The 13,626-nt window shown below is 38.6% G+C and overlaps 2 protein-coding genes across 2 annotated transcripts; one reads left to right on the top strand and one right to left on the bottom strand.

Annotated features, from left to right (window-relative positions):
- Nucleotides 1-38: 38 nt before the first annotated feature.
- On the top strand, nucleotides 39-5,009 carry hif1al2 (hypoxia inducible factor 1 subunit alpha, like 2). The gene is made up of 14 exons (XM_079486960.1): nucleotides 39-236; nucleotides 1,307-1,533; nucleotides 1,596-1,723; nucleotides 1,823-1,907; nucleotides 1,985-2,061; nucleotides 2,147-2,322; nucleotides 2,403-2,509; nucleotides 2,684-2,831; nucleotides 2,988-3,172; nucleotides 3,243-3,313; nucleotides 3,809-4,026; nucleotides 4,101-4,176; nucleotides 4,282-4,384; nucleotides 4,465-5,009. The coding sequence occupies exons 1-14, from the start codon at nucleotides 142-144 to the stop codon at nucleotides 4,725-4,727; spliced, it is 1,959 nt and encodes a 652-aa protein (XP_079343086.1). The 5' UTR covers nucleotides 39-141; the 3' UTR covers nucleotides 4,728-5,009.
- Nucleotides 5,010-5,153: 144 nt separating this feature from the next.
- sart1 (spliceosome associated factor 1, recruiter of U4/U6.U5 tri-snRNP) lies at nucleotides 5,154-12,664 on the bottom strand. Its single transcript, XM_079486959.1, has 20 exons — nucleotides 12,057-12,664; nucleotides 11,775-11,829; nucleotides 11,628-11,683; nucleotides 11,401-11,527; nucleotides 10,420-10,525; nucleotides 10,250-10,327; nucleotides 9,955-10,054; nucleotides 9,283-9,425; nucleotides 8,940-9,146; nucleotides 8,690-8,802; nucleotides 8,471-8,613; nucleotides 8,136-8,260; nucleotides 7,782-7,946; nucleotides 7,574-7,684; nucleotides 7,299-7,386; nucleotides 7,119-7,209; nucleotides 6,197-6,332; nucleotides 5,996-6,085; nucleotides 5,635-5,756; nucleotides 5,154-5,374 (listed from the first exon to the last, which is right to left on the bottom strand). The coding sequence occupies exons 1-20, from the start codon at nucleotides 12,310-12,312 to the stop codon at nucleotides 5,356-5,358; spliced, it is 2,331 nt and encodes a 776-aa protein (XP_079343085.1). The 5' UTR covers nucleotides 12,313-12,664; the 3' UTR covers nucleotides 5,154-5,355.
- Nucleotides 12,665-13,626: the final 962 nt, after the last annotated feature.

Here is a 13,626-nt window from a genome sequence, read left to right as displayed (position 1 = left end):
AGAATATGAGTATAAACACGAGCATGGCCAGAGATAACAGCCACATGGACAGTTTTCTGTGAGTATATTAATTGCGTATTTCTCTGACCATGACCACATGCCACCTGGTAGCCTGACCATTTAGAGTCATTAAAAAATAAAATGACCTCAAAGGAAACGGTTAGGGAATTTTTAAGTGAAGAAAACCATGGAAAGGCCAGAAGACAGCAAATATTCACTGAGCAGAAGAAAAGGCGGTAAGTAAAACTAAACCCACTTCATTCAAAAGAAAAATCACACACATATGTGTTTTGTATTTGGGTGTTTGCTTGGATGACAAAAATATACAAACAGGGAAAACATTTGGAATTGTATCATAATCATGAGAGTTTTTAAAAAATTTTTGCACTATGCAAAATGATAACGAAAATATTTTTATAAATACAGGACTTGGAATAATCACACACACAAATACACAAACGCTTAACTTAAAATGTTGCTTTCCCATCAAGCAGATTTGAAAAGCTCGCTTGTAAAAAAATAAATAAAACTCAGCAATTGCTTGTTAACCTTTAAAGACAAAATAATCAAATAAAGTACTTTCTGAATGTAAATTCACATACAAACTCAGATGTATCTCAGAAGTCATGACATTGTATCAGAGGCTGCAGGCAAGCACACGTATTGGTGATAAGACAGAGTGACGCAGTCATGACGTCTCTTTTTTTCCATTACTAACAGGGCTGTTTCTTCTCTGAATTACAATGTGGTTGGTCAATTAAAAAAGGACAAGGGAGCCCCAGTGTACAAAACGAGGGGTTAATAAATTAATAAAACCTTTCTTTTTAAAGGGATACTTCACCCAAGAATGAAAGTTTTGTCAGCATTTTCTCACCTTCAAGTTGTTCCAAATCTGATTAACACAGAGAAAAATATTTGGAAGAATGCTTATAACCAAACAGATCTTGCCCGCCATTGACACCCATAGTAGGAACAAATACTTTGTGTTTACTTTAATGTTTAGTCCCTTTGAACACAAAAGAAGACATTTTGAAGAATGTAGGACAGCAAACATTCTGGGGCACTTTTGACTACCATTGTATTTTTTCCTACTATGGTAGTCAATGGGGGGCAAAATTTGTCTAAGCATTCTTCAAAATATCTTTCTCTGTGTTCATCAGAACAAATAAATGTATACAGATTTGTAACAGCTCGAAAGTGAGGAAATTAAGACAGAATTTTTGGGTGAAGTATCCCTTTAATATAGGCTACACTATAATGCAATTATTTAGTCCTTTAAAAACTCAACATGTTATGTCTTCACCAGGGTCTGCACAGAATGGAGGAAAATGTGCTCTCGTCTGGCGGCACAGAACAGAAGGAAGAAGGAGAACCAGCTGTTCAAGGAGTTAACAGCTTTGCTGCCCCTGGATTCAAGTATGGACGGTCAGCGAGACAAAGCGTCAGTCATAAGACTTACAATCGCTTACTTGCACCTGAGGGGCCTTCTCAACACCCGGGACACCTGTGCACTGCCCTCTCCTTCTTCACCAGGTAGAATGAAAAGCAATTAAAAGTATAGAAAGCAAGATTTCTAAAGGATGCTTTGATTGTAGGAGTGGCTAAATCTCACGAGAGGGGTTTGCTTGATTCTGCGTTTGGAGGGTTCGTGGTTTTGTTGTCTTTGAATGGCAAGGTGATCTTCACCACAAGCGATGTCTCTACACATACTGGAATTAATCAGGTAAAGATACTGTAGAATTGAACGTCATTGTTCACAGTTTTCATTTTGTATTCATATTGGCACAAAATGAGAATTGCAAACGTGGATTCTCTTTGACAGATGGATTTGATTGGAAGCAGTTTGCTTGAGTTTTTACATCCATGTGATCAGATGGAGTTGAAGGACATCCTCACTAGACTCATAGGTGAGCAATGTTTAGACCCAATTGTGTATACATAAAAGGATCTTCCTTCCACATCTGATATCTTTTTGATATTTCAGGAAACCAAGGACAGCAGGACTGTGAAATGTACCTCAGAATAAAAAATGCAGTGAACCAGAAACTGTCTCCTTGGAAAGTAAGTGACTTTTCTACTCCATCTTTGCAAAAACAGAGAGACCACACACACCCCCAGCAATTTCCTTTCTATTTGCTGTGTATAGATCATTCAGTGCATGGGAAAGAAAAAGTCTTCTGCTACCCCAGGGTCCAGCTGTCTACTTCTTCAATGTAGGCTGCTGCCCATGCAGCAGTTCATTGAGATGGATGCAGCGTTGAATACATATACATTTATGAGCATACACAGCCCAGACATGAAGTTCACCTACTGCCACACAAGGTACAATCATGCATAGTATTGTGAGTGGCAAAGATACATGCTTTGGTCTTCTGTCTTTCACACCTCTTTTTTTTATTCAGAGTTTTGAAGTTGATCGGCTTTAGAGATTCTGAACTGTTTGGCCAATCCGTGTACCAGTACTATCATCCATCTGACTGTCAGAAACTCCGCAACGCACACATCTGCTGTAAGAATGAGATCTTGTGAGCCGTTTCCAATTTTTGTGCCTATTTTAAGCAGTTTATTATTTGCTGGTTAAACAATGGAATCGATGCATGTCAAACAGTTGGGATAAGATGTGTTAAGATCAAATATCTTTGTACAGTGAATAAAACATTTCTCAAATGTCTATGTGGAACAGTGCTCTCCAAAGGACAGGTGTCGACTGGGAAATATCGTCTGCTGCAAAGGCAAGGTGGCTACGTGTGGGCTGAGACAGATGCATCAGTGGTGTTCAACAGTGACACCGGTGCACCAGAGAGCGTTGTCTGCATCAATTACATTCTTAGGTTGGGCGAGTCACATTCACAAACTGTGTTTCCTTGTACTTTTAACATATATGAGGTGTGGCCATTCGTACATAACGGCCACAATCAAAACACTTTGAAACAAATTGTGGCTCAGTGAATTTACTCAAATATTTCCTTGACGTGTTGTGTGTATAGTGGCGTGGAGCAGCCCAGTTCGGCCTTTATACTGGAGCACACAGAGCAACTGCTGAAACCATGCAACTCATTTTTCCAAGAATCCCAGCCTGTCCCTCTTTCAATGTTTGCAGCTCTGCAGGATAGAGAAGAACCTAAAACTGCAACAACAAACAACAATTCTGTTACAAACACAAACCCTAGAGGTAGATAGAACAGGTTTACATATTTTATTTCTTGATGATGACATGCTGTAATGTAATTCTCTATGCTTAGAATCTCAAAAGGATGTCCATGGCTCTTCAGATACGACACATAAGACAGACGAGTGCTGCAATTTCAACTGTGTAAGTACCACTTAAAAAAACCTCAATGGTTGTGCATGGATACTCTTTGGTGATATTTGTTATGGGCAATTCCAGCTGTGACATCCAGGATGTGACATTTTCACTTAAAAACTTGAAATAACAATTTTCATAAAATGTATTTATTACAAATATATTAAATCATATGCTTTTATTTGATGTAAAATAATAATGATCGAGTCCAGACTCCAGAATATCAGTCTATGCACAAGTTTTTTAAAAGAGAGTAAAAAAATGTATGCATCATGTACGTGACAAAAAAAACACGCATGCTTTTGAGAGGCAACATACTTTGTGGGATTTCTATGAATTAAAATGTACAAACCAGAAACAATAATACTCAACAAATGGACAAGTGATAACTCTTTATAGAACATAAAATATTTTTCCATTTTAGTGGAATATAGGGCGAATGGATATGACCATTCACATAGCTAACTATGGATTGCGGGATGTTTAACATACGTTTCACCATAGGATCTGTGCGACCTAGACTTGGACAGTCTGGCTCCTTACATTCCCATGCATGGAGAAGATTTCCCACTAACTCCCATTTTTGATGAGAAGTTGGACAGATCTGAGCCGTTGTTAGACAGTGCACATCACAACCTCACCCCTCCGATGATACATTTTGAGAAAACCATGAAGAGACTCACACAAAATCGACAAAGTCTCAGTTATTTTGTAACAAAAAGGTGTGTATCTTGAAAGCTCGAATTGTTTGACTTATAAATTGAGCATTATGCATTTATAAACTTTTTCCTCTTAGGGTTAGTGAGACATCTAAGATGATATCTACCCGGCAGTGGAATAACAGTCTAGATATTGTGAACGGAATTACAAAGGTGTGGTGCTCATGATAAAAATGACCTGCATATTATGTTAATCCACTGTGAAAATACATTCATTTAAAGGAGCGGTTGCGTAACCAGACTCATTTCACCCTTCAGGTTCAATATAATTATAAACTCTTCTCAGCTGAAAGCAGAACGTACCATCAGAGCAAAGATGCTATGAAAGTCTCACATCTCAACAGAACTGACTGGAACAACAGTAGGACACTAAAACCAATGTTGTATATAAAAATATATTCTCTCAATTTCCCTCAAAAACGTTTTCCTCAATTTTAATAGATGGATCAACAAGGCCACGTGTTGACATCCAGAATCAACTAGGGTCAATGTGCAGGTCACCTGAGGTCTCAAAGAAGCCATCTCCCTCTCAGTACAGAAGACATCAGGCACATGAAATACATCCAACACCTTTGACTCTGCCTGTGTTGAGCAGGTTGGAGTGCGAGGTCAACGCTCCTCTTGACCCCACATCTTATTTGCTCCAAGGGACTGAAATTACAGCCGTTCTGGACCAAGTTGTCTCAGGAATGCCTTGGTGCTGACCTCCAACTACCATGCAGTTGGTCCTCAAAGCTTTAATTAAAATAACTTGTCGTTTACCTATAATTGCATCAAACCCATAAGCATAGTGTTGGTGTGAATTACTAAAACCTGTGTGATGGAGTGAGATCTGCTTTTCCATTTAATATTAGGTTTGGTAAATCCTTGTCAGTTTTAGGTATGTGAATATGCACCCTCAACCGTCTCGGGTTTTACTTAAGCATCTTATTAATACATCATATATATATATATATATGAATGAATAAACAAAGAAATAAATTGTTTCTAATTTTCTAAACTTTCTAATTTTAGCATGTTACAGTTCAGTTCAACAATTTAAAAATATTCATATCTGTCATGTTATCAACAACAACTCCCGCACATTTACATCAGAGCCAGATCTTCCAAATCCAGAAATGAAGTCAGGGTGGTGTTATCGCAACAGCTTTTAATAAAGACAAACTAAAAGTTTTACAGAAAATTGGCAGAATCATGAAAGCCAGGCTGTAAATTCACACACAAGATAATGTTTGTATATACACATCTCTAATTGCGACTAATTTTGATTTGTTTTAAGAATTGGCTAAAAATGCAAGAGTGTATAAGATCTTCCGTCTTTAGGCTCCGGGATTATTTTGTAATGGTATTCCTGTGAAAAAGAGATGGATTAAATGAATAAAAAACAAGAAATAAGACCATGAAAGTAACAGATGAGACCAAATTCCATTAAAACTGTTACTCTAACAAAAACCACAGCATTAAAAACTCACAAAACGGTGCTTATTTAGCACAAAATATCGATAAAACCTTCAATACATTCATTATTGCTTTTGAAATGGTCAAGACGTTTCTCAAGTATTCATTTTCACTTTGAAAATTCCACTAGAATATTAATGTATAAACACATACGCATTCATGCTCTTCCCACTGCCGCTCAGCACAATATAAGGAGTTTTCTGTGATTTCTGTTTCTCCTGTAGAAGAGCGACAGTGCCCAGAGGAGTGTCACTGCTACTCATCTTCTTCAGCAGCTGCGGGGAAAAACCAGAAGAATCTTGAACTACTGCTTAAAGAAGCAGTGGTATTAGGTGGTCAACAGGGAACTTAACATCTGGACATTCAAATCCTTAATACAGAGTCCAATGTCATGTGATATCTCAATAGATATACTGAACAGAATGGTCACAAACGCGACATTGTTCCACTCTAAGCGAATCATGGGAAAAAAACATTTCTAAAGTGTTTGGCAGAGGATGTGGAGAAAACATACCGCTTCTTCCTCCAGTTTTTTCATCCTCCGTTCGGTTTTCATCTTGCCTGAACCTTTCCCATGGAAACGATGAGACAGCTGTCGGAAAGCCTGGAGGACAAACGCATGAGGTTAAAGAATCATATGGCTGAAAGTCTAAAGCAGATGAAGTACTGATGAAACCATGTGATCGGTTGAGCATGCACAAGGTCATGGACAGACCTCTTTAGGGGTGAGTCTGCGACCAGATTCATCAACGTATTCAATCTTGACGTCTGGCTGGTAATGATCCTTTTCTTTGAAATCCTGAGTGAAGCCTCTGTATTCCTCTCTCCTGCTGTACTTGTCATCAATATTCCTGCAGGAGCAAATGGAAACATGTAATTTAAAACAAAAAAAAGGAACAATGTGCTTTTGACAACTCAATTACTTTTATTGTAAAAACCAAACCGACAAAAATCTTTGGTAAACTTTTCCCCTTTGGAGTTCATGAAAGAACAGTGACATTGATTTGGAAATGGCATGATGCAAAGTAAATGATTCCACAAAAGTAACAACATAAACATTGTGACTGCGAATGCACGCTTTTGTGGATGAACTCAACGTCCGGTACATATCAGCAGAGAATAATCCCCTCTCGATTATTTCCTATAAGTGAAATAAATTACAATTAAATTACATTAGCTAGTAGGGATGTAACAATATCTATCAAATATGGCTGCCGTCGCATCAACCAGGTTGATGCTGCACATTGGAGGTGGTTGAGGAGATCCCCCCTTCGATGTCAAGAACTTTTGAGTACCCAGAAAAGCTACATACGTGTAATGAATGAAATTAACTCTCACTGTTCGGTAATGCCTCAGTATAAAGTCCATGGTACGATATTTATTGCAATATTTAAAATAGCAAATAATGACTGAAACATGACATAAGCATCCTCTTTTCTTATACCTCCAAGCAACGGTTGTTATTATTATTAGTGGATGAGTAATAATGAGATGGGTCAAATGAGCAACTAGCCTGACCGACCAACAAACAGAGACATGAAGTTAACTTCGTACCAGGAGTGTGCGTTCAATGATACCATCTATACGTTTAACATTTAACATAACTTTTCAAATAAATAAAGAACGGATAAACTCACATCTTGTCTTCAATGCAGTAGTTATCATTAGCTAGAACTGGTTTTGGAGCTTTGACACGAGCCATCTTCTGCATCTGTGTATCTAGCAGGCCTAAGAGTGTCAAAAATAAATGCATTTTTAAAATAAATACATATCTGTTAGATTCAGTTTTATACCAGTTTATGCGGTTGACATCTCACCCTTGTTCTTGCACAGAAGCAGCGCTGCAGAGAGACCAGAGCTCACGATGGGCTCTTCATCAAGAATAGTTGTAGAGGCTGTCGCAAACTATAACAACACAACAGAAAAGTTAAAATATCATGTTTAACATTACAACTAGCATAACTAGTAGAGAATCAAACCAGCAATCCTAAAGTCATGCCGATAAGATGTAGTTTTATTGTACTAATAGTAATAAACTAAGTGACCGTAAGTTAAAGAAAAAATTTCCCTCCGACAGCAGCAGAACACTCACATCACTGTGTTTCTGCTCCTCATCCAGGTTGACTGTGCTCCAACCCACATTGTCGTCCATATCAGAGTCTGAATCTCCAGCTCCCTCTTTCTCACCCTCCTTTTCAAAGTCCTGTGAGATCGAAACAAAACAGATCCATTCAAGATCAGATGATGATATACATTTTCACAATATTACACTTTTAGGAAGGGGTTGGGATGACATGTACCATCATGTCCTCCTGGTCCTCTCGGTTGCCCGAAAGTCCATAAGTGGGGATATCCCCAAGAGTGCGGCAAAACTCAGAAGTGGCATTGAAGACGATATTGTTCTTTTTGTCTGGGTCGTTGTCATCATCTGCATCTGCTCCAAGTCTATTCATGTGCTGAGCCACCTGACAAACAGTATTACACACAGACATGCTTAAGAAAAGTTGAAAAGAGAGTTCGTCTGTCCTACAATGACACTGAGCTGAGGAACCTACAGTCCCACAGAAAAGAACCTATACCCGGCATATCTAAACCAAAATTTCCTTGATTTTACATGCAATTACATCAATGAACGTTAAGGAAGAGACACCGACCCGTTCGCCTGAGTCTTTGAGCATCTGTTTCTGTCGGAGTTTCCTCTGTTTCTCCAGCTGCTTCTGGAGCTCCTGCTCGGCTTCATCTTCCTCTATCGCAGCAGGTTCAGGAAGAGCAAAGTCCTCTAAGAGAGAGAAAATAAACAAGTGTTTATTAGTGAACAGTAGCTGCGTTTCCATTACCCTTCAAATTGCACTTTAATCGCATAACATTTTGGAAACAATATTTTTTTAATTGACTATGAAAATATTCGTTTTACACAAATCGGTAATGGAAAACCGGCAACTGATGAAATTTTCTGTTTGGCACAGCAACAGAAATCGTTAAGTCTCACCATCTTCACTAATGTCCATGTCAGCCATTCTAATGTCGTCTGACCGCAGCAGTACATCATTTACCCTGCTACCCGTTTCCATAGCAACATTCTCATACGTCTTCCCCTCTTCATCTGCTTCTTTTCTGCCCCGACCTCGAGACCTGGACGGTAGAACCACTATTAGATTTACCTGTGGTGCTTACTATTTATGAGTAAATGTTTCACGGTTTTATTTACCTGGAGCCGAAATCTGTGCTGCGAGTGTCATCCAACAACAGATCGTCAGCACCGCGGTGTTTCTCCTTCTTTCTGATTTTCTTGACTTTGCATTTGGTCTTTTTGAAACCGACCTGAAGTCACATATAACAAATACACAGAATTACCAAAAAAGCTCTTTTCAGACTGCACATATCTAATTTCTTTTCCAAATCTGATTTTTGGGACTCCACAAAGAAATCTGATCGGTTTGCAGACATATGGAGCTCACCATCTCTTGTGGTGTATAGTATTCGGTGGCGAGGATGAGAGCAGGCATGTCGAGCGACTGTGCCTGACTGCGCAGATTCTCTCTGATGGTCTGCAGCTCACGCTCTCTCTCACCCCCCACAAATCCTCCAGAGCTCAGCCTGAAGCTCTTTTTCTTCTCCCCCTCGATCTCCTCATCATACTTGGACAGCACAGACTTTCCCTTGAACTGGAAAGAATTCATAGAGGAAAGAAAATGTTATGTATAAATGCATACAATAAGTTAATGTATATAATCAAGTTAATAACTCGACAAATGCAATGAACACCACAGTGAAAGATAAAAAGGTAACAGGTGGTCTTACATTGACCATGTCATCCACGCTCTCCTCTTCTTCATAGGGTTTATAATCAGGTTTCTTCTTCTTGAGTTCAACATTTTTCTCTGCTTTCTCTCTGTCCACAAGGCCCACATTCACCAGCACATCCTCCTTCTCTTCAAGAACGCCTGTGAAAATCACAATGTGTGTAGGCCGTGTCAGTTATTTATAATTTAACAGATGCTTGCTTATTAAAGGTCCAGTGTTTATCTAGGATCTATTGACAGGAATGCAAAATAATATACATAACTATGTCTCCAGACATAAAGCCTTATGTTCTTATTATCTTAGAAGGGCTATTTCTATCCTCATACACCATGGGTCCCCTTGCACATAATGCAGCATGTAGTTTTTATAGTATCCCTAAACAGATAAACTGCTCTACAGAGTGCGTTTTGTAAAATATGTTTTCCCCTTTGGTAAAGAAGTGCAAATGTGATGTCATGTTTGTCGTCTGACAGTTGCTATAGTGGAGACAGCCGTTAGCTGCAATTTGCAACCTTACCACTAGATGCCGCTAAAATATCCATATCGCTCCACTAAAGCGACAGTGTAGCTTTTTTTTTTTACATTTTTAATGATTTCTTAATCTGTGATTTTCAGATTAGTAGCCCAATCCTTTAACCACTAATCCATAACCACATCACATATTCTCACCTTTGTCTTCAAGCGTAAGGATCACTAACTCCCCTTCTTTAAAAGAATCCATCTTGTGTTGAACTTTGAGCCCTCTGAGATCACGCGAGCTGTATGACTCCTAGTTAATATAAATAAATTGGTTAGGAAACTAGTAACTAAAACATTATACTATGAATTCTCTGAAAAGAAGACCCCATTATATCACAAACAAACAAATCATTGTAAATACATTCATACCAAGGCCTAAAAATCTATTAAATAAAATAAATTGTTCTATAAATGTCTGACTGGGGAGCAGCAAAAAGTCACACACCCTCTTTTCCTGCGCAAACTCTTGCTCAACCAGATTGCTCACTCCAAACTCCTGATCCATCTCCTCTAGGAGCTTTTCCTGAAGGAAGAGCAAAAGCAGAGAAGAGAAAAATAAAGTCACGTTACGCGAAACCCAAAACCTTTGCAACAGCCCATCTGCTCTATTCATACCCTCTTTTCTGCTAACTCCTTCTCCTTGGTCATTTTGCGATTCTTCTCTACCCATGCAGCTGTGTCATCCAGCCACGGTTCATCATCTCCAAGAGTCTTCACCTTTCTGAATAAATACAAATTCAAACTTTACTTCTTTCATTCATAGCATGATAAAAGTTTTGATAATCGAGGGTATACGGTGTATACCCAATTCTTTATCAGTTGGCATTGCGTATACCCACTTGTGTAGTGCAGGGTATACACGGTTATACCCTCTGTAATTTTCCATGGTGTGTCATAAATCACGAATAACAGGACAAATTAAACGAACTGCTGTCAATATTGTAGAATACGCCTATGACTGATCTCAGATCTGACCTACTTCAGCATGCGCTGATCAACCTAATTTGGATTGCCAATCAAATGAAGGAAGCTGAGCATTACAGTCCAGTCCAATCAAATTAAATGTGAGAGTTGCTTTTGACAGAGTCCTAGCTCGAGGCCAGTTTAAAGGTGAAAGAAAGGTGAAGTGGCTAAATGTTTTATCAAAGAAATGTCAGGGGGAATTCACATCTCCACAACTCGGGAGTTTGGAATGTATAATATTCGCATAAAAATATTGAATAGAAGTTCACTTTTTTACAGATGCTGATAATCATGAAAAGACAGACATGGTTGTTAGCTAATGTAATCTAATTTGCACTCAAAGTCTTAAAATGCACATACATAGTTCAAGGAAGTCGAATTTTTTTGGACATGGGTGTTTCTAAAACCTGCCCTGGTTTTCTCATCATATGGCCTGTAGGACAGGATTGATTGCAGAATCTCTCATTTCTGATACGAAACTTAAAAATGTGCATAAAACCTGTGAGGAAACCTGGCTACATTATAACAGAGGCATTCATCCTTTGCTGTGCCGCATTAAAAACGGGGGCAATAATTAACAGTATACCCACTTCTCCAGGCACCACTACACCACTGATGGTAACCATTTCCTACCCCAGCTTCTGATTGAGCAGACGCTTCTCTTTGAGAGCAGCCAGTTTCTCTCTCATCTCAGTCTGCTGTTTGATATAAACAGGGTTAATGGTCTCCGCCACCAAGGGTTCCTCCTTAGTTCCCAATTCTGAGGAACCATCAAATAACAAGAAAATGCATCAAATTGAACAGGCATAAAGCAAACAATTATGTAAATCTCTGGTGTAATTTAAACAGAAACGGCTTACCTTTCTTGGATTCATTGACAACAAGGGGTTTCAAACCTAGCTTGGCCCTTAGTTTACTGCAAGAGAAAGCATAACGGCATTTACAAGTGTGTTTTCAGAAAGATCACGTTTTCAAATTGTATGCATTGCAGGCGCTAGAAAACATACTTGGTCTCTTCGATGCTAAGTGAAGCATCACCACTTGAGGATTTCGGACCAGGCTCTGCAACACAAGATGATGTCATGAGTACCATTCGACACAGTAACATGGTATCAATATCAAAGAAAACACAATAAATCACTCTGAGAACAGCGTATGTGCCTTCTCTGAAAGAGACGAAAGCCTTAAAAACGACAAGATCTCATTAGAGTAGTACGACAACGACGTGTCCTGAAAACGGGCCCTAAAATGCTCTCCAGGTAGGCAGGACATTAAGCATGCTGACTCACCACCGCTTTCCTCGTATGCAGCATCAGCTCTCTCCTTCTTGACCCTCGGCTCTCCATTGCTCTTCTCGGCTTTACCGCGGCTCTCTTTCTCTGTGCCCCGGCTGCTTCTCTCTCTGGAGCGGGATCGCTTTCTCTTCTCTCGCTCTCTGTCCTTCTCCTTATCTCGATCCTTGTGTCGGTGTTTCTTGTGCTCTCGGTGCCGATCCTCTGGATCCCGTTCCTTCTCCTTCTCTTTGTGTTTCTTTGATGAACCCATGTCGAGTTTCGGTCTGTTTGTGGACTAAAATAAGCTGTGTGTGTCTCGCTGGTCTCTAGCGTACTTTCGAGTGACAAAGCGCGACGAACTAGCACTTTTTCATCTTAATAACAACAGCACATAACCCACATATTGTTGAGGTAAGAGTATACAGTCCCTGTTGTAATTAATTCATGATTTAGTATTGCAAAATACAAACCCGTCTACCATCCGCAACAACAATCGTAACGCGAACGAGGTGCTCGCTCGCTGTGCATTTAATATCCGGGTTATATGGACAAGAACGTTCTGCAGCGCCACCTATCAGTGTGGAGTAGTATTGTCATTCGAAATTCAGCCCTGCGTGTGCTTTGAGTTTAAACTGACCTCAAGATTGATCTTGATATTCATAAAACATGCAGTATTTTGCCGTAAAGTATATACCATTGACATTTTACTATTTTTATTTATAGTTGTTAAAGGGATAGCTCTCACATTCATTGTCCCTCACGTTGTGTTTGTTGTGAAATTATACAAAAGAAGATATTTTGAGGAACATCTCAGTGGTTTTGTGTCCAAACAATTGAAGTCAAGGAGGGACCGATGTTGTCTGATTACCAAACATTCTTCAAAATATCTTCTTTTGTGTTCTGCAGAAGAAAGTCATACAGATTTGAAATGATAAACGGGTGAGTAAATGATGAAATAATTTTTATTTTAGTGTGAACTATCCCTTTAACATTTCTTTATATTGTATTTGCTTGATACTACAATTAAAATACACAATACTCTTATAATTAAGTAAATTAATTAAAACAAGCTTTCCTGTAGCTCATTGGTTAGCGAATGGTGCTAGCAATGCCAAGGTCATGGGTTCGATCTCAGGGATTGCACATACTCAGATTCAAATGTAGGCCTATATAATACAATGTAAATCTGCCAAATGCATAACAGTTTTTAATAATCTAATAAATACTAAATTATACTGTAATCAAAATTTTTTATTTCATAATTAGTAGTTAAAAAATCACATGAACTGGGAAAGGTAAACAGCCTTTATTTGAAATCCATCTCTACACAATCTACTTGAAAATATACAAGCTTCATTTGGCATAGTTACCTAAATATATCTGAATGATGACTGTGAATTTAATTTTTTTTTTACCATACCTACTAATTATAATAAACATATGCAGATAGTAATACAAGAGAAAAGAAAAACAAAGTTTTTTAAAAGAAAAGATTGTTGTAATAAGTAAAATAAATGGTAAACCTTTTGGTAATAAAACTATGGCTTATTGTTAAATATCATGAAACTGATTAATATACACGAGA

Source organism: Barbatula barbatula (genome assembly GCF_947034865.1).
Source record: "Barbatula barbatula genome assembly, chromosome: 22".
NCBI lineage: Eukaryota > Metazoa > Chordata > Actinopteri > Cypriniformes > Nemacheilidae > Barbatula > Barbatula barbatula.
This window is presented reverse-complemented; position numbering and strand designations above follow the sequence as displayed.